This window comes from Aquarana catesbeiana, linkage group LG07 (genome assembly GCF_042186555.1).
Source record: "Aquarana catesbeiana isolate 2022-GZ linkage group LG07, ASM4218655v1, whole genome shotgun sequence".
In the NCBI taxonomy this organism is placed as follows: Eukaryota; Metazoa; Chordata; class Amphibia; order Anura; family Ranidae; genus Aquarana; species Aquarana catesbeiana.
In genome coordinates, this window is record NC_133330.1 from 317,471,340 (window position 1) to 317,496,280 (window position 24,941).

General features: G+C 43.6%; 1 protein-coding gene across 1 annotated transcript in view; it reads right to left on the reverse strand.

Moving 5' to 3' along the window:
• TNNI3K (TNNI3 interacting kinase) overlaps positions 1–24,941 on the reverse strand; it is a 459,065-nt gene that overhangs the window by 426,574 nt on the left and 7,550 nt on the right. Inside the window, exon 3 of the mRNA XM_073592079.1 lies at positions 2,571–2,656. Within this exon, the coding sequence (XP_073448180.1) occupies positions 2,571–2,656 (86 nt within the window). The remainder of the gene's footprint in view (positions 1–2,570; positions 2,657–24,941) is intronic.

Below are 24,941 nucleotides of genomic sequence, written 5' to 3' on the forward strand. Positions count from 1 at the left end.
CCATAAAGTGAACTACATCCATAGGAAACCATGTTAAATGGACTGTAGTGTTTCTGCAAAGCTGAAAATGTACTAAAAAATGCCTAGGTGTGAACCAGGGCTAAATTCATGACGAACGTCGGGTGATAGTAGTGATCTATTGGTCGGCACCCGGTGATTGACATCTGCTGTGTTTAATCACGGCTGGGTCACCGGCGGTGCACGTGCCCCCCCTACCCGGAAGTGTCAGCTCTCCAGCCAAGCCGCCTTGCCTATATCTAGGTTATATGGTCGACAAGCAGATAAAATTGTTCTGTGTATGGCCACCATTAGATCAGTGGTCTTGAGCTCTCAGACTTTTTTTATGGGGATATCAGTTAAAATGTGACAGGGGTTTGAACCCATCTACAGCCAATCTAATATATAAAAGAAAAAAAAAAAAAGAAGATTTGGCTGAAGTTTGGCTTTAAAGTGTTAGTTAATTTTTTCTGAAAAGGTGAACTAGTCTCCTACACCATCCCCATCCCCCGGTCCCTGCTGCACTTGCCTCCATGGGTGATACAGTTTCACCATCCACGAAACCCAGAGCAGCGGTTCTCGGGTTTGAAAACCGCACTGTCCTCTTCTTTCCTTAGGAATGCCAGGATGAAGTAAAGTGGTTGTGATTAGTCAGCACTGGCATATGATTGTGCTAACCAATCAGAACTGCTCTGATCCATTCCTATGGAAAGAAGAGGAAGAACAGCACCGATGGATCAGGCTGTGTGGACAGTGAAACTGTATCACCCATGCAGTACCGGGGCAAGGTCATCTAGCGCCCAGGGAAAAGATGCCAAACTACGCCCCCCTCAAGATGTATGAGGAATATGTGTCAGCAAAATCCCCCCCCTCCAAAAACAATCAAGCACTAATCTGCACGCTAACCCCCTAAGCATATATTCCTATGCAAGCCATAATTCTCCCCAAACAAAATTCCCCCCTCCTTCCAGTGCAAATCCCCTTCCCAGCACAAATCAGCTCATATCCTCTCTCTCTCTCCCCCAGCACAAATCTTTGGTCCCCACCCCTGCGCTCAGCTCATATCCTCTCTCTCTCTCTCCCCCAGCACAAATCTTTGGTCCCCACCCCTGTGCTCAGCTCATATCCTCTCTCTCTCTCTCTCTCTCTCTCCCCCAGCACAAATCCAAATCCTCCCCTTTAGCACAAATTACTCCAACCCCCCCCCCCCCATTTTCCTCCTGAGCATAAACCCCCCTCCTAGCACAAATCCCCCCCCCCCCCCAGTTTTCCTATGATCAAAAATGTCCCCCCCCAGCACAAATCCCCTCAAATACACCCTCTTAGGACAAATCCCCCCCAGTCATCCCTACTAGAACAAATCTTCCTCCCAAATCCTCCCTCCTGACATGGACATTCACTGTACTGTTCATTTAAGCACAAGAGACTCCATTTTGTTCTCACTGTTGAAATGTGTTCTGTAACCTTCACCTAACACACAGACACATCTTTTACTAGAAGCTCTCTCTCTCTCTCTGTCCCTACTCCCCTCTCCCCTCTCAAGGTTTTACTTTTGCAATTGTTCTATTTACTAGCTTTTAATAATATATTTCTATTTGTTAGTTTTTAATAACATCTTACACCACCCCTTTCTTATCTTTATATAAAATAACTTGTGATAATAAATTTTGGCACTGAACTGACATTTTAAACACAGTGATTGTGTCCTGTGAATCTGTTCCTGCAGCTGCAGTATTACTATTTGTTTTAGAGTCCCAATCAGAAATAATTCCATAACACTCCAAACCCAAAATGGAAGGAGGAGGAGCAGGAGGAAAGAGAGAGAGCACAGCCCGCGCCTCCTCCCGGCTCTCTTCTGCTCTTCAGATTCAGCTTGTCACTTCCCGTGCTAAGCTGACAGGATTAGTGATGCTGCTGTCACTACTCCTGTCATAAATCTCCATGAGGCACCCCCGCCCCATCTCACATGATACCACAGCACCCATGGCAGCTTCCCCTTCTGCCCACCCCTTGTCCAAGACCCTGCACCCATGGAGGTAAGTGCCAGGGGTTGGGGGGTGTAGGGTGTTAGTTCACCTTTTCAGAAAAAATGAACTAACACTTTAAAGCCAAACTCCAGCCAAATCTTCATTTTTTTTCATGTATTAGATTGGCTGTAGATGGGTTCAAATCTCTGTCATGTTTTAACTGCTATCCCTATATAGTTTATTAGTTCACCTATTAGTAACAGTAGTTCACCGACAACGTTTGTCCTTGCTCACAATAGCCAATGAGATTTCAGCTGTCATATAATGGTTAGCAAAAGATAAGAAGGATTTGATTGGCCAGAGTCCTTTTTTACTTTTAGATCCTTTTTGATAACTGAAGCCAATAATGGACTCCATCTTGCTGCTGGCTTGACAAATAATTCCTGTTTTGCGATGAAACCGTGAAGTCTGAACAGCAATATATCCCTCTCTACTCATTTGAATAAAACGATTGCTCTGCTTATTGTACCATTAAATGTGTTTATATTGTATTCATTTTTAAATAGAAGTAGTATTTTTTTTTTTATATCGAGGAACCATACTTACCGCCGCAGATGCAGCACAAGTGAAGGAGAGATAGGCCATTCTCTGTTCGATAGTTTAAATTGACTTTGCCGAAGGCGTCGTCTGAGCTGCAAAATAGATTTTACAGCTGATCACACAGGCTTTATCGCTAGCGCTATTTTATTTAGTTATGTGAATTTTAATCAGACACATAGAGAAAGCAAAGTGTTGATGGATTCAACCTGATGTAAAGTGATTGACGGCATAATGTTAAAGTAGAATTAAACATAAAAGAAAAAAGTAAAAAAACAACTAAAAGGAAAAACTTCAATCCATTATGTTTTTTTATAATCGTTCCCCTGCAAGTTCTAAAAATCCATTTACGTAGATCTAAATCGTAGCAGGATATTTATTTTGCTAAAATACTGTTTATTACAAATTATTGTGTTTTTTTTTTATCTATAAAATACTGTTTGCACTGTTTACATCCTCTTTTTTTATGTCAATGTCACTGATCTTCTCCGGCATCTTTTAGCCATTTCCAGGGTTGCCAACCGCCAGTAAACTTACTGACAGTTTGTAAAAATCTGTGATTTTTTTACAACTGCCAGTAAATATCAGGGGCTGATAATTTCATGCTGTGTTGACTTTTTAAGTGTAAATCAAGCAAATTACTTTGTTATAGGTATTGTCTGTGTTTTTCCATATCATGTTTATACTGTTTAACCGCTTCAGCCCCGGAAGATTTTACCCCCTTCCTGACCAGAGCGTTTTTTGCGATTCGGCACTGCATCACTTTAACTAACAATTGCGCTGTCATGTGACGTGTCTCCCAAATAAAACTGACGTCCTTTTTTCCCCACAAATAGAGCTTTCTTTTGGTGGTATTTGATCGTCTCTGCGATTTTTATTTTTTGTGCTATAAACAAAATGAGAGCGACAATTTTGAAAAAATCGCATTATTTTTTACTTTTTGCTATAATAAATATCCCCCAAAAATATATAAAAAAACATTTTTTTCCCTCAGTTTAGGCCGATATGTATTCTTCTACATATTTTTGGTTAAAAAAAATCGCAATAAGCATTTATTGATTGGTTTGCGCAAAAGTTATAGCGTCTACAAAATAGGGGATAGTTTTATGGCATTTTTATTAATAATTTTTTTTTTTACTAGTAATGGCGGCGATCAGCGATTTTTATTGTGACTGCGACATTATGGCGGACATGTCGGACATTTTTGACACATTTTTGTGACCATTGTAATGTATACAGCAATCAGTGCTATAAAAATGCACTGATTCCTGTGTAAATGATACTGGCAGTGAAGGGGTTAACCACTAGGGGGCGGGGAGTGGTTAAGTCAGTACTAGGGAGTGATTACTAACTGTAGGGGGGATGGGCTAGCAGTGTCGTTACTCTGATCACAGCTCCCGATTACAGGGAGCAGTGATCAGTGACACTGTCACTAGGCAGAACGGGGAGATGCTGTTTACATCGGCATCTCCCTGTTCGTCCTCTCTGTGAGGCGATCTCGGGTATCCCAGTGGCGATCGAGTCCGCGGGACCCACGACCCGACACACGGAATTCCCGGCCGGCGCGCACGCAATGGCACGGCGGGAAATTCAAATGGACGTGTAAGTCCATTTGCCCAGCCATGCCATTCTGCCGACGTACATCGGCGTGCGCCGGTCGGGAAGGGGTTAAATAATCACTGTGTGAGTTTTCAATAGGAGTTCTGTAATTTCTTAGGTTGCCAGTAAAAAATGTTCTCCGCCAGTAAATTTTCCATGTATGGTCGCCTGGTCGGTAAAAAATGCTGCGGGAGGTTGACAACCCTGGCCATTTCTTGTGTACATGTACTGTACTTGCTTAAGTGTGGGCTGCTCATTACTGCTCTTGTCTGGCTTCCTGATATGGTGGACAATGTCTACACAAAATCTAGTTACATAGTTGGTAAGGTTGAAAAACACCAGTCCATCCAGTTCACAACATGTGTGTGTGTGTTTATGTTAACACCATTTCCCATAGCCCTGTATATTGCGTTCGCTAAGATGCCCCAAAAAAGAGTTTTCTTATTTTTCGGTACTCCCTGCAGACACCACCAACCATGGAAGGGAGTTCCACATCCTTACTGCTCTGACAGTAGAACCTCCTACGCAGTTTAAGGTTAAACTGCTTCTCATCAACCTCATTGAGTGGCCAGATGTCCCAATTAGTGACCTGAGACTGAATAGCTTCCTCCCTATCCTAGAATCACTATTAAAGTGGAGTAAACTCCCATTCATGATTTTTACCTATAGGTAAAAATAAAGCTTACTTATAGGTACAGTAGATATCCCATAAACATGCACCGTTTAGGAGATATTTTCTTTAGATACAGCATTACTGCGCCGTTCCTTCAGAGTCCTGTGCCATAAACCGCAGCTCCTGTGCGCATGCATAAGAGTGACGTCACCGCGGCTCCGGCCACTCACACAACTGGGGTCCACAAACTCAGAAGGAAGACCAGGTGATGATGGAAGCACCTTCAGCTGTGGCAACGTTTCACTGGAGAGCTTCACCCTGATTTAAGTTTCATATATTTCGTATATCACATTATGGCATTGCCTTGCAGGTTTAAGAGAAAAAAATGTGGTTTACTACAGCTTTAAGATATTTGTATATCACCATCATATCCCTTCTTGTGCGTCCCTTCTCCAGGGAGAATAAGTTTAATGCTTGTAGTCGTTCCTCATAACTGAGGTCATCCAGCCTCCTTAATAACTTTGTTGCCCTACTCTGGACTCTTTCCAGTTCAAGGACATCTTTCCTTAGGACTGGTGAGCAGAACTGGTCTCATTCAAAATGTGGCTGAACCAGATTTTTGTAAAGTGATAGAATTACAGTTTTATCTCTTGAGTAAATACCCTTTTTAATGCATGATAATAGTCTGCTGGCCTTGCTTGCTGCATCTTGGCATTGCATGCTATTGATGAGCCTGTGATCTCCTAGGACCCCCAGGTCTTTTTCCTTCCTTGTTTCCCCCAGAGGTTCTCCCCCTAGCGTGTAATTTGCGCTCATATTTTTCGCTCCCAAGTGCATTACTTTACATTTTTGGACATTAAAGGATAAATTCATGTTTCTCAACAAGTTACATGTTACACACGTATCTAACATGTTGAGCATCCACCACCTCACCCCCTGATTTGCCCTCTCCCTGTGACAGCGGGTGGGGGATCCTCTCCCTGCACCTGCTGTCACAAATTTAGGCCATGTAGGGCCCTGCCCACACAGCCGCATCATTCTGCAGATTAATGAACTACAATTACTGCCGGCCATTGCGGCTAACGGTTTTGTAGTTCTCAATGAATTGCAAGGGAGCTGATGAACGTTCTGGTAGTCCATTGAGCTTTCTGGACTTCAGTAAGGCTGGGTTCACACTGATGCGAATTGGATGCGAGTTTCTCCGCATCCAATTCACTAGACAGGAGCATGTGACCGCCACTCAATAGGGCCGGTTTACACACCTCCGGGGGCGGCAGCAGTCCACATTGGAAAAGAGTCCTGTGCGTCTTTGGCTCCGTTTCACATGCAAAGTCAGGCAAAAAGTCAGACCTGATTCACACCAGAATCTGTGTACTGTAATTTATAAAGATCCAACCGAAAAGACCCATAAGTTGCCAACATCCCAATTTGAACAATATTGAAAAAAGAGGAAGTACCCCCCAAAGGATACTAAGTGACTTTTGAGGCAACTGATCAACAATTGATGAAAAAAGCGTAGAAATGTATTATTATAAAGGTGTATAAATATACATGGTGCATAGGACACCAAACAGGATATGCATATACAACATGGACAGAATCATATAACAATTATAGAAATGCAGTTCACTCAATACTGAGCCACGTTAATAATAATAATAATCAACGCGTTTCTGGACCTGTGTAGCGTCCTTTCTTCAGGAGCATGTCGTAGGAAAGTAGTGCTGCTATATAAATAAACTATAATGAGACAATGTGAATAGGACTTTGTTGAGTGACTCTGTCTCATTATAAAATATCAATATAGCAGCACTACTTCATACGAAATGCCCCTGAAGAAAGGACTCTACACAGGTCCAGAAACGCGTTGGGCTCAGTATTGAGTGAACTGCATTTTTATAATTGTTAAATGATTCTGTCCATGTTGTATATGCATATCCTGTTTGGTGTCCTATGCACCATGTATATTTATACACTTTTATAATAATACATTTCTACGCTTTTTTCATCAATTGTTGATCAGTTGCCTCAAAAGTCCCTTAGCACCCTTTGGGGGGCACTTCATCTTTTTTCGAATCTGTGTACAGGGATGCACCAAACCCCATGCTGTGACCCGCGGCCGCATCAGTGTGACCCTAGCCTTACTCCCTGCCCATATCAGAGGTACGGGCAAACAGTGTAATGACAGTCTGCAGGAGCCTGACATTACACCCACAGTCTGCTGATCGTTACATAGTTACATAGTTAGTCAGGCTGAAAAAAGACACAAGTCCATCCAGTTCAACCTTAAAAACAATAAATAAATAAAATAAAAAATATTGTACAATCTAATATACCCAATTCTATACCCACAGTTGATCCAGAGGAAGGCAAAAAACCCCAGCAGAGCATGCTCTAATTTGCTACAGTAGGGGAAAAAATTCCTTCCTGATCCCCCAAGAGATAATCGAATTTTCCCTGGATCAACTTTACCTATAAATGTCAGTACCCAGTTATATTCTGTACATTTAGGAAAGTATCCAGGCCTTTCTTAAAGCAATCTACTGAGCTGGCCAGAACCATCTCTGGAGGGAGTCTATTCCACATTTCACAGCTCTTACTGTGAAGAAACCTTTGCATATTTGGAGATGAAATCTCTTTTCCTCTAGACTTAAAGAGTGCCCCCTTGTCCTCTGGGTTGACCGTAAAGAGAATAACTCAACACCAAGTTCACTACATGGACCCCTTATATATTTGAACATGTTGATCATATCCCCTCATATTCTCCTCTTCTCAAGAGAGAATAAATTCAGTTCCTCTAATCTTTCCTCATAGCTGAGCTCCTCCATGTCTCTTATCAGTTTGATTGCCCTTCTCTGCACTTTCTCCAGTTCCCCAATATCCTTTTTGAGAACTGGTGCCCAAAACTGAACTGTATATTCCAGATGAGGTCTTACTAATGATTTGTACAGGGAGACAAAATGATATCTCTCTCTCTGGAGTCCATACCTCTCTTAATACAAGAAAGGACTTTGCTCGCTTTGGAAACCGCAGCTTGGCATTGCATGTTTGATTGAGCCTTATGATCTACCAAAACCCCCAGAGCCTTCTCCACCATCGTGGGTGCAATGCTTTACAGGCGCCCAAAAAAAATATAATAAATGCACATTGTTTTACCTGTATAAAAAAAATGTGCATTTACCGGTAGTTATTTTATTTTTTTCAAAAGTGATTTTAGCCTTTAAACCTCATTTGCCATGCAGCTGCCCATCCCTTTATTTTATTCTTTTAATAAAAAATGTTATTGAATTTTTTTCAGTACAGCGATCAATAACTGTGTACATAGCACACTGCCAGCAAGGCTCAGAGGAAGGTTACAAAACTCAGGCTATCAGGGGACAATGAATCAGGGTACAAGAGCATTTAAAACATATGAGACATTCTCGCAAATGATCTGATTATAGAATAAAACAACATAAATGACGGTGTGTTGTGTAGCCACTGACGCTGTCAGGGTACCGTAGAATATACCTTCCCAATAAACAGAGTGAGGCACTTGGTTCTCAACATAGCTATGTAATAAATTAAGGGAAAGAAAAGAGAGAAAGAAAAGGAAGAAGATGAAAGATAAACAGGAGAGTCTGAGGGCTGAAGGCCAAGTTTATGGTCATAATATCTAGGGCAAAAAGATCTGCTAGGGTGAAATTTCTTTCAGGTGCCCATCCCTTTAATTTATTGAGGTCAGCATGGCTGCTTGTAGTCTCCCATAGCTCCCAACAGTCCCTGATTTCGAGGGACTGTCCCTGATTTTGAAGCAATGTCCCTCTTTCCTCCTCATTTGTCCCTCATTTTGGTCTGATTCATATACTTGTATATAAAATATAAAATTATCTTTCAAAAAGTGTTTCCCAGTGCTAAACCTTTCATCCAATTTCTAAATTGCTGCATATGTACATTTTAAAAGCCAATATAAAGAAATAGTAGTGGTAATAAAAAGCCCTTGTGGATTTGATTAACCTTTTTTTTTTTTTGGTTAATTCTCCTTTAAGGGGGTGTGACAGGGGGCGTGTCCTATGCCTACATACGTTTGTTAGTAAGTGTCCCTCATTCCCATCTCAAAATGTTGGGAGGTGTGGTCTCCACCAGGAGCGTATGTGACAGGGTGACAACACAAGAGTACAAATGGGAGACCGCTGTCACCTGAACAAAAGGCCTTCGTGGTTGGATCATCAGGGATTATTAAAAAAAAAAAAAAAAAAAGCTGCAGATTTGATGAGATTGAAAGGAATTTATAACCATTAACATTATCACGTTAAAGGTTATATAAGATTTTAGTCATCGGATTTAAGGCCCATACACACGATCAGAAAATCGTACGAAAAATACCGCTTTTGAAGCCATCGTACAATAATCTGTTCGTTAGTACACAGCTTTCGAGATACCATCTTGACAATTCAGGCAAAATGATCGGATGAGACAAGCATGGAAAATTTTCTCGTACGTTACCAGAATGTACGATTTTCATTTAACCACTTGCCTACTGGGCACTTAAAACCCCTTCCTGCCCAGACCGATTTTTAGCTTTCAGCGCTCTCACACTTTGAATGACAATTGCGCGGTCATGCAACACTGTACCCAAACTAAATTTTTATAATTTTTTTCACACAAATAGAGCTTTCTTTTGGTAGTATTTAATCACTGCTGAGTTTTTTATTTATTACTAAAAAAAATTTAAAAAGACCGAAAATTTTGAAAAAAAACCCATAAAAACTGCTTCATAGTTTGTATTAAAATTTTGAAAACAGGTAATTTTTCTCCTTCATTGATGTGCACTGATGAGGCTACACTAATGGGCACTGATAGGCCAAACTGATAGGCACTGAGAGGTGGCACTGATGGGTGGCACTGATAGGTGGCACTGATGAGCGGCACTGATAGGTGGCACTGATGGGCACTGGTAGGTAACACTGATAGGCAGCACTGATCGGTGGCACTGATGATGAGGCACTGATGGGCATTGATTGGCAAAGGTAGGTGGCACTGTAGGGACTGGTAGGTGGCACTGGTGGGCACTGATGAGGCATCAGCGGCTCTTTGTGTGAGGGACCGACGTCCCTCTGACAGGAGCCGGTGATCGACTTTTTTTTCCCCTCACTCTGACAGTGTGAGGGAAAAAAATACTGTATACATCACATGATCAGCTGTCACTGGCTGACAGCTGATCACGTGGTAAGGGGCCGATCTGATAGACTCGGTGATCACTGAACACGCCATGCGCGACCCTCAGGGACGTGCAGGCAGCTCATGCACAGGAGGACGTCCATGGACGCCCTCATGGCGATTAAGGCCCACGCTGTAGCCGTCTTTCGGGCGGCAAGTGGTTAATCATTACATTTGTCCTTCAAAAATACAATACAAATACACTACATTACATCACTTCCAAATTTTTATTCTGTAGTGTGAGAATTTTTGTAACTTCAGTAACCTCTTCATTTTCAATTTGAAACTAGCATGCAAAAAGGCGGCGGCGTACAGGGAAGTGGAGCAAAAGCTGCCAATCCGATGCCGACAGCAGGTGCAGCCGCTGAGCAGCAGCGTCTTCACACAGTGAGGGAGAAGACCTCCACTGTCACGGCGCCACCCTGTCCTGAGCAGCAGCGGGCGCAGCATCTCTGGTGCCTCCCAGAGCCTGCACTCCTTCTCCAACCTCCTCTCTGCTCCCATCTGGGACATCAACGGAAAGACAGGCTGACCGAGGGCCCAGAGGACGAGGTCGGGCAGGAGGTAGATGCATCACACACACCTACCCACAGTCGGGGGGGCACAGGAGGGACTGCAGGCAGGGCTAAGGGGTCTCCTACCCCCCCCACCTCCTCTCTCTCTCACCCCCCCTCTCTCTCACCCTCACCTACCCCCACTCTTTCTCACCCCCCTCTCGTGAGATCTCAGGGGTTCTTGCTGGGAATTGTAGTCCTTCAATTTTGGAGGGAGTCCCATCCATTAAACAGGAAGGGGTAGGGCAAATTTACATAGGAGGGGGGCACAATTTTAGTCTTGCCTAGGGCAGCACAAAACCAAAATACACCACTAGTGCAGGAACATCCTGTAATAAAAACCGGTCACTGCTGCTCTCTCTTCTTGTGCAAGGAGACTGGTCTTGAATCCGCCCCCTGCTGTAGTTTTCTGAAGGCAGCCTGTAGTGGGTGGAGCCTGATGGATCACTCCCCCAGCTCTTTTCTCTGCACAGGATATGTACAGCACAGTGGATAAGAGAATAAAGGGAGCTTCTGGAGAGCAGCATTCTCCACTTCCACTGACGTCACCCACGAGTCCAATGTTCCACACCAGTTTCCATACAGCGCAGCAGTCTCCACTCTGGTGGTCACTCTTCCCGCGGCTTCCCTCTGCTGGACATCTGGGATACCCTACACCTACACCCCGCTGCGGATTGGACCCCTCCAGGACTACTATTACTGCTGGACTCCTTTAAAAACACGATGAGCTTTTTAACTCCAGATCTCTAGTAAGTGTTTTTAATCCTTTGGCAATAAAGTCCATGGTGTTTCTGTACTTAGAGGTGCCTTCTTTTTTATCTATGTACAGCACAGTGATGATGTCACATAGTTGCCAACATTGTCAAAAAATGTATAGGGGCACTTTTTTGTCTGTAGGTGGAGCCTTATTATAATTAGGGGGTGGGGCATTCGTTATAGAAGTGACATAGTGGGGGAGGAAAAAAGCGTCGCGTAGCGCGCCGCGGCAAGAAATGTGCATGGTTTAAACTAAATATTGGGCGTGGCTTAAAGGGGATGTGGTTAGAGTCTGAGCTGAAAGAAGGGTGGAGGGAGAAGGAAGAGAGGGATGGAAGGAGAAAGATGCAGCTTGTAACTTGTCACCAGAGATGCAGCATTCACCTGTCACCAGAGATGCAGCACTCACTTGTCACCAGAGATGCAGCTTGCCACTAGATTCTCCATGCTGCTGTTTGCCACCAGAGACCTCCATGCTGCTGTATTGCCAGAGCCGCCGCTAGAGGTCCGGGGTCGGCACTGGTGATATTGTCTCCGTCGCCATTTTTTGGAAAGAGCAGCTCTTGTGGAGGCCGAGGGGAACAAACAAGAGCCCGGGTAGCAATGAAAGCGGCTGCCAATAGAACTGGAGCTGCCGGCAACCCCCCGCACCGCGGCCTGGCCCACAACCCGGGCTCTTCCTCTTGCTTCTTTTCCGCCTCAGCATCAAGGAGAGCTGCTCTTCACAAAAATGGCGGCAACCCCGGATCGCTAGCGGTGGCGATGGGCGATTAATCACAGACACCGGGACAAAGCCAATTTCTCTTAAATTTTTCCCTGGACACTGTAAGACCGGGATTTAGGTCTGAATACTGTGAATGTCCCGGAAAAATCGGGACTGTTGGCAAGTATGTTTTCAGCATTTTTTAAGGATAGAAAAGTGTGGCGCTGGTGAATGGTGATGTAAAAGTTGTAAGTCAGGACATGATAATCCTTAAAAAGAACAAATAACAATTACAGTGTGGATTTGTGTAATCAAAAGCAATTGTTTTGGAAGGACATCTAAAAGAGTGTATAGAAAATAAATTGAAAATGAAAAACTCAAATGTGTGAGGGAGTGAGATGTTCGATAGCAACCTGTAGGGTTCCTATGATTATACCCCACCACTACCCACTGCGCTATTTTACATTATTTCTATGCTGTTTGATGCAAATTTTATTCTGAGCCGAGTTTTTACCGCCCTCATTTTGTAAATTTTTGGAACTATACTCCTCAATAAAGTGCTGCAACGCTTTTTTACCATTAAGGATTCACACTATGTGGAAGCTTTTTTCTTTTTCCTTTCTCTGCCTGTTGTCTCACGTGGCTGGCTGTTGAGGAAACGGTCATTCGGCGACCGCAACCGAATCCTGGGAGCTCTGGATCCCACCCTGGCACACCATCCGAGGACGTCTGACGAGATTTCGTACCAGCCTTCGCACAGACCTCCACCCCACACCGCTTGACGGTACAAGCCCGATTGACTCACCGCCAACGGCCTGTGAGTCCACCAGATCCGGTAAGGGCATTCTTTTGTCTTTTTTTTCGATGTTGGGATCATCCACATGAGTCAAGAATCTTTCCGTACTTAAGGATCTGTCATCATCTCACGGGAAGACGGCTTATGTCCGGATATTTGTGGGACTTATTTAGTAGTACTTTATTTGTCCCCCAATTAACATTGACCATTCACATATGCGTATCCCCTCATAGGGATTCTGACGTCCCCTCTTCTGGTTTTAACACCAATGAACAGTATTTTTGCGTGGAGCTGTATATTTAGTATACTAAGATATCCTGTACTTCTTATCTATCCTCCTGCAATGTCACTTTAAAATATTGTTGTGTATGTATGATTGTTTTTTAGCCACCCTACAGGTTGCTATCGAACATCTCACTCCCTCACACATTTGAGTTTTTCATTTTCAATTTATTTTCTATACACTCTTTTAGATGTCCTTCCAAAACAATTGCTTTTGATTACACAAATCCACACTGTAATTGTTATTTGTTCTTTTTAAGGATTATCATGTCCTGACTTACAACTTTTACATCACCATTCACCAGCGCCACACTTTTCTATCCTTATTTCTACTTGCAACGGTCAAATTGCTGTGTTGGCTGCTTTACAAGAGTTGGCGCAATTTCTACACCTTTTTTACACGTTTCAGCATTTTTTAGCTGTAGCATTTTTTTTAACAAAACTATACTCCCACAAACTCTTATGGCTCAAAAACGCTGATAAACACAGAAAAGCCACGTTTTTAGCTTTTTTCAGCTTTTATCAGAGTTAGATCGTTTTTACAGCTGAGAAACTCTTCTAAAAACCCATTACTTCTGGGTTTTTTCCAGGCCAAAAAATGCCCCTGCCAAATAATGCTGATAGCATAAGTGTGCATGGACACATAGCATAACATGCTGGGGAGTTTACTGGCTGCAGAAAAAAACACAGAAAACCAAAAACAGCAGCTGTAAAAATGTCCAGTGTGCACAAGGCCTAAAAACGTCCAGTGTGCATGAGGCCTAAAAACGTCCAGTGTGCACGAGGCCTAAAAACATCCAGTGTGCACAAGGCCTAAAAACGTCCAGTGTGCACAAGGCCTAAAAACATCCAGTGTGCACGAGGCCTAAAAACATCCAGTGTGCACGAGGCCTAAAAACATCCAGTGTGCACGAGGCCTAAAAACGTCCAGTGTGCACGAGGCCTAAAAACGTCCAGTGTGCACGAGGCCTAAAAACGTCCAGTGTGCACGAGGCCTAAAAACGACCAGTGTGCACGAGGCCTAAAAACGTCCAGTGTGCACGAGGCCTAAAAACATCCAGTGTTCACGAGGCCTAAAAACGTCCAGTGTGCACGAGGCCTAAAAACATCCAGGGTGCATGAGGCCTAATGGTCAGACCCAGGGTAAATCTTTTTACATTGCATTGTTACATTTATCATGCTCAAAAGGGGTTGTCAAAAAAATGCAATTTTATATGATCAGTAAACTGCTCCATGTCTAAACGTTCCTTGAAATAACTAAGACAGAATCCCAGCTGGCAGTGAGCATTATACAATAGGACAACATGTGGAGATCTAATTCGTGACAGAAATAACTAATAATGAAGACCTTTATACTGGTGAGATTTATTTTGTGTTTGTGCTGCTTTTATCTTCTCCTCCCATATAGATTATAGAAGTTCTAGACTGAAAGGAATTACCTGCACCAGGAAAAACCTCAGGAGACCTGACATTATCAGAGAGCAGCACAAGTGACTACTGTATCCAGCAACCTTTTCAGTATTCACCTCTACCTTCCAATTCGTCTTAAGATGAAGCTGGTATATTGTCTCTGCTGCATACTTACTATGTACTTGCTTCTTCTCAGTGTTATACATGGGAGGTGCAGTCTAAAATACAGCTCAGTTCAGTTCATATTTGTGTTCATGCAAAGCAGATTTAAAAAAAAAAATGATTAATGTAGTTATCATTAAACAGATTTTTCAAATACAGCTAATACAAGTACCTGAGTCTGACTTTGTATCAGCATCCTGAAATAAGAGAGAGGGGAGCACCAGGGACTGATCAGATGTGTTGTTCAGCCTTTCATACATCCCCTAGGGCAGGAGTGTCAAACTCAATTTCATCATGGGCCACATCAGTAATATGGTTGCCCACGAAGGGCCGGTTGTATCTGGGGTGCACTACATACAGAGTGCAGAGTTCAAGGGTGTGCTATGTACAGAGTGCAGGGTTCAGGAGTGCGCTATGTACAGAGTGCAGGGTTCAGGGGTGCACTATGTACAGAGTGCAGAGTTCAGCAGTGTGCCATGTACAGAGTGCAGGGTTCAGGGCTGCACTATGTACAGAGTGCAGAGTTCAGGAGTGTGCCATGTACAGAGTGCAGGGTTCAGGGGTGCGCTATGTACAGTGTGCAGAGTTCAGGGGGTGTACTACGTTCAGAGTGCAGGTTTCAAGAGTGTGTTACGTACAGAGTGCAGAGTTTAGGATTATGCTATGTACAGAGTGCAGAGTTCAGGAGTGCGTTATGTACAGAGTTCAGGGGTGTGCTATGTACAAAGTGCAGAGTTTAGGGGTGCGCTATGTACAGAGTGCAGAGTTTAGAGGTGCGCTATGCACAGAGTGCAGAGTTCAGGGGTGCACTATGCACAGAGTGCAGAGTTCAGGGGTGCGCTATGCACAGAGTGCAGAGTTCAGGAGTGCGCTATGTACAGAGTGCAGAGTTTAGGGGTGCGCTATGTACAGAGTGCAGAGGTCAGGTGTGCGCTATGCACAGTGTGCAGAGTCCAGGGGTGTGCTATGTACAGAGTTCAGGAGTGTGCTATGTGCAGAGTTCAGGGGTGCGCTATGTACAGAGTGCAGAGTTCAGGGGTGCACTGTGTACAGAGTGCAGAGTTCAGGGGTGCGCTATGTACAGAGTGCAGAGTTTAGGGGTGCGCTATGTACAGAGAGCAGAGTTCAGGGGTGCGCTATGTACAGAGTGCAGGGTTCAGGAGTGCGTTTGTACAGAGTTCAGGAGTGCGCTATGTACAGAGTTCAGGGGTGTGTTATGTGCAGAGTTCAGGGGTGCACTGTGTACAGAGTTCAGGAGTGTGCTATCTACAGAGTGCATAGTTCAGGGGTGCACTGTGTACAGAGTCCAGAGTTCAGGGGTGTGCTATGTACAGAATGCAGGGTGTGCAATTGTCAAGGAATTGTCTTTAGCTTGCAGAGACTTCAAGGCACACAGTCCATAATTTCCCAGTCTACAATATTTAAAATAATGATACATTTTATAAGTGTTGGATAAAATGGAGAAGTAAGATTTCTGCTTGGTTTTTATTTCCATCTGTGACCCTTATTCGGGAGATTTCTCTCACTTCCTGCCCCTGTGCTGCCCATACAAGAGATCCAAGGCAGGCACAGTCATCATCGGGACAGGAAGCCACAGTCAGCAATACAAATTGTTGGAAGTTCTAACCTTTTCCCACTGTACTAAAAATGTGTTATTTTATTTGGTTTGGGCCCCCACTGAAAAGATTTCCCATCTCTAGGAGTCAATTCCAGGGGATCCAGAGTTGCATTAAACCAGTCACCATTCACTTCTTCTTGATGCCATCAATCTCTACAATCTTAAGAGGACCTCCCTACTGGACAGCCAATAGGAAGTGTCTAGGTCACCCAAGAAGTAACATGGAGCCTTCTTCTCTGAAGAGAAGAAGATAGTCGACTCAGGATCCAAGGTATCAAGTGGCCAGGGATTAAGGTAAGCATTTCTAGGATAAGTTAATCGAGGGAATGCTCAGAGTTCAGCTTTATCCTCTCTTCCTGTAATGGATAGTGAAGAACTTAGGATCGGCCAAAACCGTAAGAGCAGCTGTTATTCTTGGGCCAAGGAAATGAGGCAAGAATGCTTGTGACATCATTGACATTGACCCAATACAGCCACATGGCCAGGTTAAGTCAATAGGATTGGCCTAATATGGCCATCTGCCCATATTAGGTCAATGATTTTACAAGCCAACTCAAGCCTTTGTGTACATTCAGCTGCGGGGGGGGGGGGGGGGGGGGCATTCTCACACCTGCAACTCATAGTCCTGGCACTGACAGCTGACATTCGGGTTCAACCATCCATGCATGGGTTTGGGCAGAACTGGGAGTTGAACCCAAGCTCAGCCCTAGTAAGGAGTAATAGAGGAGCTTATATACTTACTTTTCCCCAAAACTGCCCTGAATCACCTCCTGTGCTGGCCATATAGCCGAATGTCTAGGCATTTGGACATGCCGTCTCAGCCATATTAGGTTGAAGATGTCACATGAAGCTGCATGGCAGGGATTTCCACACTGACAGCGCATTGTACCGGCACTGACAGCTGACTTTCAGGTTTGGCCAATCATGGGTTTGGACTGAGCTCATCACTAGTAAGGAGTAGTAGAAGAGCTTAAATAATCTTACTTTTCCCCAAAACTGCCCTGAATCACTTCCTGTTCTGGTCAATTAGCCAAATGACGGCTGAGCGGACATCAGTCAGTCTGATCTTTTGGTCACATAGCCACTTACAAGAGCCTGGAGCAAGGTTTTCTTCAGAAAAGATAAGTATTTCTAATCTACAATTATTACTTTATTTATCCATCCAAGACTTTTTGTTACCATCTCAGCATAGGTCCGCTTTAAAGGAATCTTCTGTTCCATACAGCCTTTGCACAGGACAGTCCATTGGAGGAAAAAAAAAATCCTAAAGGGCAATCCCTTTAAACTGAACAGTCAATAACAAGTTCAATCTATTAAAATTCCAATCTCCTTTCTTTCCAGAGTTTGAATGTTTCTCAATAAATGGATTAAACATAATTTAATTTTACGACAGTAAAACAAGTTGCAGCATCCATGAAGCGTACCGGTGAAGACTCCCATTGAATCTTTAATAAATTCCATGCACTATTTATTGGCTTGCCAAGAAGAATTGTTTAAATAATGATAAGCCACAATCTGCATCAGCACTAATGGAAATAATATCTCACTGACATAATTACAGCCTAATTAACCGTGACATTCCACAAATCAGTTTTTGCATATTGCCCTGTTCTTGTAAATTTTGTACAGGGAACAGAAATACGAGTAACAAATAATCAATTTCCAGCATTATAAAGTCTTGCTTCTATTTGAAGTTTATTTTTCAATTTTTTTTCCCCCTAATCTAAAAGGCTGTAAAAATGATCTGCAAGACTTAATAGGGACTTCTGTCATACGCGGCGCAAGATCAGAGTGTTGTAGAGCAGAAATAAACTGGAAATTTGGAAATCAATGTAACTTCTTAAAGAGACCCTGTATTGGTTGATGAAGAGTTAAAGTGGTTGTATACCCGCTTTGTGGTTTTTACCTACAGGTAAGACTATAATAAAGCTTAAATGTAGGTAGAATAATTATCTCCTAAACGTGCACAGTTTATTAGATATTGACCCTGCATGCAGCCGCTGAAGTCAGCAGTGCATGCGCTCTGAAGGTCTGGATTACCGTGCCGAAACTTCAGAGCTTCTTCCCGGGACCGAGGGCACCACTGAGAGGGCTTTATTCTAAGGTGAGTATATGCATACTAGCACATTATGCTTTTGTCTTGCAGGATTTTCTTTTTCTTCCTTGGATTACAACCGCTTTAAAGCTGAACTCCTGCCTTTTTGACTTCATAGCATTAGAAGCTGAAGGAAGTCAGATAGAGCCCACCTCATTCCCTGGCTGGAGGATGTCCAGCATCATCTAACTGTCCTTGACCACTCCTTTCATTCATTGGATTTCAGTTCTTTCAGTCTTGTTGGCTCTGTATCACAAGTGGGAGTTACCTAAGGTGGATTGCAAGCTAATGCAGCTTGCTCAGGAGTGCCCACTTCTCCAGGCTGATACCCACACATCAAAGTATCTGCTCTTCCCAAGAGCCATAGACCCAGTGATGATGTTGGGGGGGAACGGGACCAAAAAAGGGAAAATATAATCAATATACATTTAAAGTGGTAGTAAACCACATACAAAAAAAATGGCACTGAGCAGTTTAAGTGATAATGTGCTAGTATGACAGACTTGCCTGAAAACGAAGCCCTCCACCAGTAAAGGCGCTTCCATCTTCACCTGGTCTTCCCACCGGGTTCGCAGGCTTTGGCGATATGAATGGCCGAGCCAGCGATGGCATCACTCCCATGCATGCGTGTCACTGTTTACGGCACAGCTCTGGAGAAACGGCACAGGTATGCCATTCCTTCAGAGCGCATGAGCCGGTTACGTCACCCGCTGCATCCATTGTAAATATTTCCTAAACGGTGCATGTTTAGGAGACATTTGTTGTACCTATAGGGAAGCCTTATTACAGGCTTACTTATTGGTAAAAATCATACATGGGAGTTTACTCCACTTTAAGCTGCAAAATGGAACAACAGGGTCACTTTGAAACACATCTCATGCCAACCCTTTTTTTGATTAAGGAAGATTGTGGTGTGGCTGTTTCAAGATGCACAATAAGGAGGCACTTGAAGAAAGATGGGCTACATATCGAGTTGCCAGAAGAAAGCCATTACTACGCAAATGCCACAAAGTATACTGCTTACAGTACGCCAAACACCACAGAGACAAGCTTCAAACAAAGTCATTTGGAGTGAGGAGACCAAAATTTAGCTTTTTGGCCACAACCATAAACGCGACATTTGGAGAGGCATCAACAAGGCCTATGATGAAAGGTACACCATTCCTGCTGTGAAACACGGAGGTGGATCACTGATGATTTAGGGATGTGTGAGCTACAAAGGCACAGGAAATTTGGTCAAAATTGATGGCAAGATGAATGCAGTATGTTATCAAAAAATACTGGAGGAACATTTGCATTCATCAGACAGGAAGCTGCACATTGGATGTACTTGGACATTCCAACATGACAATGATCCATAACACAAGGCCACGTTGACCTGTCATTGGCTACAGCAGAATAAAGTGAAGGTTCTGGAGTGGCCATCTCAGTCTCCTGACCTCAATATCATTGAGCCACTCTGGGGAGATCTCAAACGTGAAGCTCATGCAAAACAACCCAAGAATTTACAGGAACTGGAGGCTTTTTGCCAAGAGGAATGGGCAGCTTTACCATCTGAGAAGATAAAGAGCCTCATCCACAAATACCACAAAAGACTTCAAGCTGTCATTGATGTTACAGGGGGCAATACACGATATTAAGAAATGGGGTGTGTAAACTTTTGATCAGGATCATTTGGGTAGTTTCTGTTGCCATTACGATTTGAAAAGAGTAAACACAGTTGGTTGATAATAAAGGGCTTAAGCCAAACACTAACCATGAGTGAAAAGAGTTTTTGTGTTATCATTCATATTCTCTGAAAAATGACCAAGAAATCATAAATTCTGCCAGGGTATGTAAACTTATGAGCAAAACTGTATGCACAAAGGGCATAAATCCACTCTGCGTGCACAGAACGTCTTTGCAAACCCAGATATTAATGTGTAAAAGTAGCAGTGACATCATCACTTTGCTGCAAAGACCAAGCAGGTCCACCCACTACAAGCTGTCCACAGAAAACTGCAGGAGGAGGGGGAGACAGGACCAGGCACCCTGTACAAGGAGAGAGAGCAACAGTGACCATCGGGAGATACCCAGCAGGCTCCACCCACTACAGGCTACCTGCAGAAAACTAGAGGAGGGTGCGGAGACAAGACCAGTCACCCTGCACATGGAGAGAGAGCAGTAGTGAGGGGTCTTTATTACAGGAAGCTCCTTCACAAAGGTAACGTCTCACACTGGATTACTGCACAGATCTGGAAGGAATACACAAAGCACACCAAGAATCAAGAATACACATGACTTTTGTATTTAGACGTAATTTGCTTTTCCTTGGTTGAGATTTAATGCACAATAATCCACTATTACACTGTCAAATAATTTAGACACACACACCACCCCAGAAGAAATATATTATTTTATCTATTCATTTAGTTCCTTTGGGGCCAGTCCACCCAAAAGTCATAGGTTAGATATAGGTGGTCAGCCCCTGGCTTCCTATACATCATGGATGCTCCTGCCATAATTTTTGACTTTGCTTCTGTCCACCTGGAGTTTTGGGTAATCTCCACCAACCTTTATGTGTTCCAGCTCCTCCTGTGTACATTGTAATATACATTCTCTAACATAATGGACACAGCAGGTGAGCAGACCTGGAACCTCAGCATATCTCAGCAGAGATCTGACCAGTAGAGTCCCTGAGACATAGAAGACTGTCAGGTCAGGTCAAAAAAGTATGGGATTTTTATTTTATTTTAGAATCATACCTACCTAGGTGGATGCAGCATCTGATGGATGCTGACGGATTGAGAACGAAAAATTGAGAACCAGCTCTCAAATTTTGTGTGACAGAAATTCCGATGGAAAATGTCCGACAATAAGCTCCTATCAAACATTTTCCGTCGGAAAATCCGACCGTGTGTACGCGGCATAAGTGTGTGGCTGCTGGTGTAAATGCACCCTTATAGGGTAGCGAGGATTTCGATTTATTACAAATGGTCGAACAGACTAAATTTTATTTTATTTGTAAAGTAAAGTATTATAAATATTTTTTGTGCCTTGCCCATGGAAAACTTTATTGTTAGGGCCCATTTACAGCAGTTTTTATCTAATAATTTACAAAAAAAAGCATTTTTACATAATAATTATTGCTTTATCTATGCACAGTGTGCGTCACTGATAAGACTCATAACCCAGGGCATGAAATTGGCAACTTAAAGTGATTTTAAAGGAACATTTTTTATTTTTTTAAATAATATTTATACTTACCTGCTCTGTGCGGTGGTTTTGCACAGAGCAGACACACTCCTCCTCTTCTGGGGTCCCCCGCTGGCGCTCCTGGCTCCTCCCCCCTGTACACGTGCGCTCCCTCCTGAGCTGGCTCGGTGTGTCCATAGACACACAGGGAATGGCTCAGCCCCGCCCCCAACAAAGCCGGCAAGGAGAACCTGGAAAACATATGGAAAAAAAAGCCAAAAGCTACAACTACTGGCTGCATTTTAAAATACAAAATAATTATATGCAATATTTCGTTTTCACTTATTTTTTTCAGTTCCGACCCAAATAAAGAAAGAGAATCACATCCCTTCAATGTACTGTATATACTGTATACTCATGTCATAAAAATCCCAAAAGGCGGGAGTGGAACCTGCTCTCTATTCTTACAATTATAGAGGAAAATAAAAACTACCGCCCTTCACTTGTACAGTGTGTTCTGCCTTTCAGAAGCCCAAGCGAGGCAGCAGAATCTGCCGTCTAGTTCTGCTCCTCTGGAATGCGCCGTGTCAAGGATGGTACGTATACTGCGTATTAACCTCTCTATTACTCCACAACCTTGGCAAGAGAAGAGGAATTGTTTCCTAAATCCCCCAGCCAATTAATCTGCTGCTGCGTGCCTGTGATATACTGCACAACATTACAATCTACATGCACCTGTCTCCGGGGACTGGAAGCCTAGAGCCTGAGCAGATGCAGCTAAAAGGGGAAAGCTCGGATACCAGAACAGTGAAATCTAGAACAGAACTACGGCTTATAGAAGCACAGTGAAGAGAATATCTCATTTCATACTGTAGTTACATAGCACTTTTATATACGAATTCCATCTGATTCCATAAGTAGGTAAGAATAATGATAAGTCAAGCCTGTTATATATTTACCATCTCTGTGTAATGCAAAAGGGAGATCCTAGTACTAAAGTACCTAATATACAGGGTGACTCTGTAGGTACTTGGAGGTCACTTGTGCCAACGTCCCCGATAATATGTTAAGGGCATCAAGGAACTAAATATTGGGACTTTAAAGGCACAACTGTAATGAACTACAAAAAATATATAAAAAGGTTAAATTTTATTAATAACGTACAAAAAACACAGGGAGTAGACATGAAAATTTAAAAACACATCAGATATAGGCATACAACTCAGGTAAATACACCATTATGGATCCTATCCTGCAGTCTCCTATATAATTTTCTATAACCAGCATAGACAATTAAAGCAATATTTCCAGGTAAAAGAGAGGGTAGACTTCCCCTGTAGAGTTGAGAATGAGGGAGCACTGCAGGTCTGGTATTCCAAAGTGGTATAATCTCAAATTGCTCTACATGTTTCACGTTGACAAAGAACGCTTCTTCAGGAGCTAGAGGTTCAAATAAATATGAAAAAGGAGAAATGTTCACAAAAGTGGACTTAGTCAGTAGATCGCTGAAAACGATCAGAGGTAAGGATGTATCTGAAAAAGGTCAGGCGGGCAGCAAACAGAAGCAGGGGCCTCCCAAATATATGTCACATCAAGTAGTTGTAGGTAAGGAGAGTAGCTAGTATAAGCTGCAGTTCCCACGATAGAAAACAGGAGGATCTGGGAGTGCACCGCTCTGCTAGGTTGCTGCCTGTTGTATATCTCTGTGTAATGGTTTTGCACATAGCAGCCCCGATCCTCCCCTTCAGCACTCCTGGTCCCTCCTGCCTTCCAGTAACCCCCCCAGCAAGCAGCTTTCTGGGGGGGTACTCGTGTGGGCTCGCTCCCGCGTGTGTCTATTGACACACACAGTGCAGCTTGGCCCTGCCCCCTTGTCACTGAACTTGATTGGCAGCAGCGGGAGCTAATGGCTTCCACTGCTATCACTGAGTCCAGTGAGGAGGGAGGGAGAGAGCAGTGCCTCTGCTCTCGGGCACATCGCTGGGCGGAGATCAGGCTCAGGTAAGTATTTAGGGTGGACCTTCTAGGACCTATGGTTCCGGAGATACAGAGTGGCCAGTTTAAATACAAGCTGACTGAGAGGATGAGCTCCCAGTGACTTCTTGTCAGAAACAGATAACTACTAGAACCTTCAGGGCCCCGGTGCAAGAAACCCTTGCCCCCCCCTTCCATCTGAGCCCCGGGCTTCCAATTTTGGAAGGGTGTCCATGGACATCCTCCCAGAACCCTGCCTCCCACGTGCCCACTGGGACGTGCATCCAGCGCAATCACAGCAGCCCTTTAACATGTGATCAGCTGATCACATGTAAACAGACTTGCCGGTTATCTGCAGCCCTTTTTCTCTCACGCTGTGTCTGTGTGAAGAAAGGACTGCCATTAACCATCAAGTATGTCAGTAAATTGTTTACCCTGATAATCAGTGCCCCAATCATCTGTGCCACCTAACAGTGCTCATCAATGCCACCTATTAGTGCCCATCAATGCTGCCTATCAGTGCTGCCTATCAGTGCCCATCAATTCCACCTACAAGTGTTACCTATTAGTGCCCATCAATTCTGCCTATCAGCACCATCTATCAGTGCTCATCAATGCCGCCTAACAGCATCCATCAGTGCCACCTATCAGTGCTCTTCAATGCTGCCCATCAGTGCCATCTATCAGTGCTCATCAATGCAGCCTATCAGCGCCCATCAGTGCCACCTATCAGTGCTCATCAATGCCACCTATCAGTATCTATCAGTGCCACCTATCAGCTGTCAATGATTTGAAGGGACTGTCTCTGATTTGGAGCAACATCCCTCTGTCCCTCTTTCCTCCTCACTTGTCCCTCATTTTGGTCTGATCGATATAGTTGTATATAAAATTCACTTTTTATCTTTCAAAAAGTGTTTCCCAGTGCTAAACCTTTCATCTAATTTCTAAATTGCTGCATTTGTACATTTTAAAAGCCAATACAAAGGAATAGTAGTGGTAAAAAAAAGCACCTGTGAAATTAATTAATTTTTTTTTTGGTTAATTCTCCTTTAAGGGGATGTGACAGGGGGCGTGCCCTATGCCTACATACGTTTGTTAGTAGGTGTCCCTCATTCCTATTTCAAAATGTTGGGAGGTTTGTATTAGTGCTCAATGCCCATCAGTGCTGAGTAACAGTGCTCACCAATGCCCACCAGTGCCACCTATCAGTGCCCATCAATGCCAGCTATCAGTGCTCATCAGTGCAGCCTATCAGTGCAGCCTATCAGTGCTCATCAAGGCAGCCTATCAGTGCCCATTTGTTGCCTCCTATCAGTGCTCATCACTGCAGCCTATCAGTAACCATTAGTGCCTCCTATCAGTGCCCATTAGTGCCTCCTATCAGTGCCCATCAATGCATGCTAACAGTTTTTATCAGTGCAGCATATAAGTGCCCATTAGTGCCT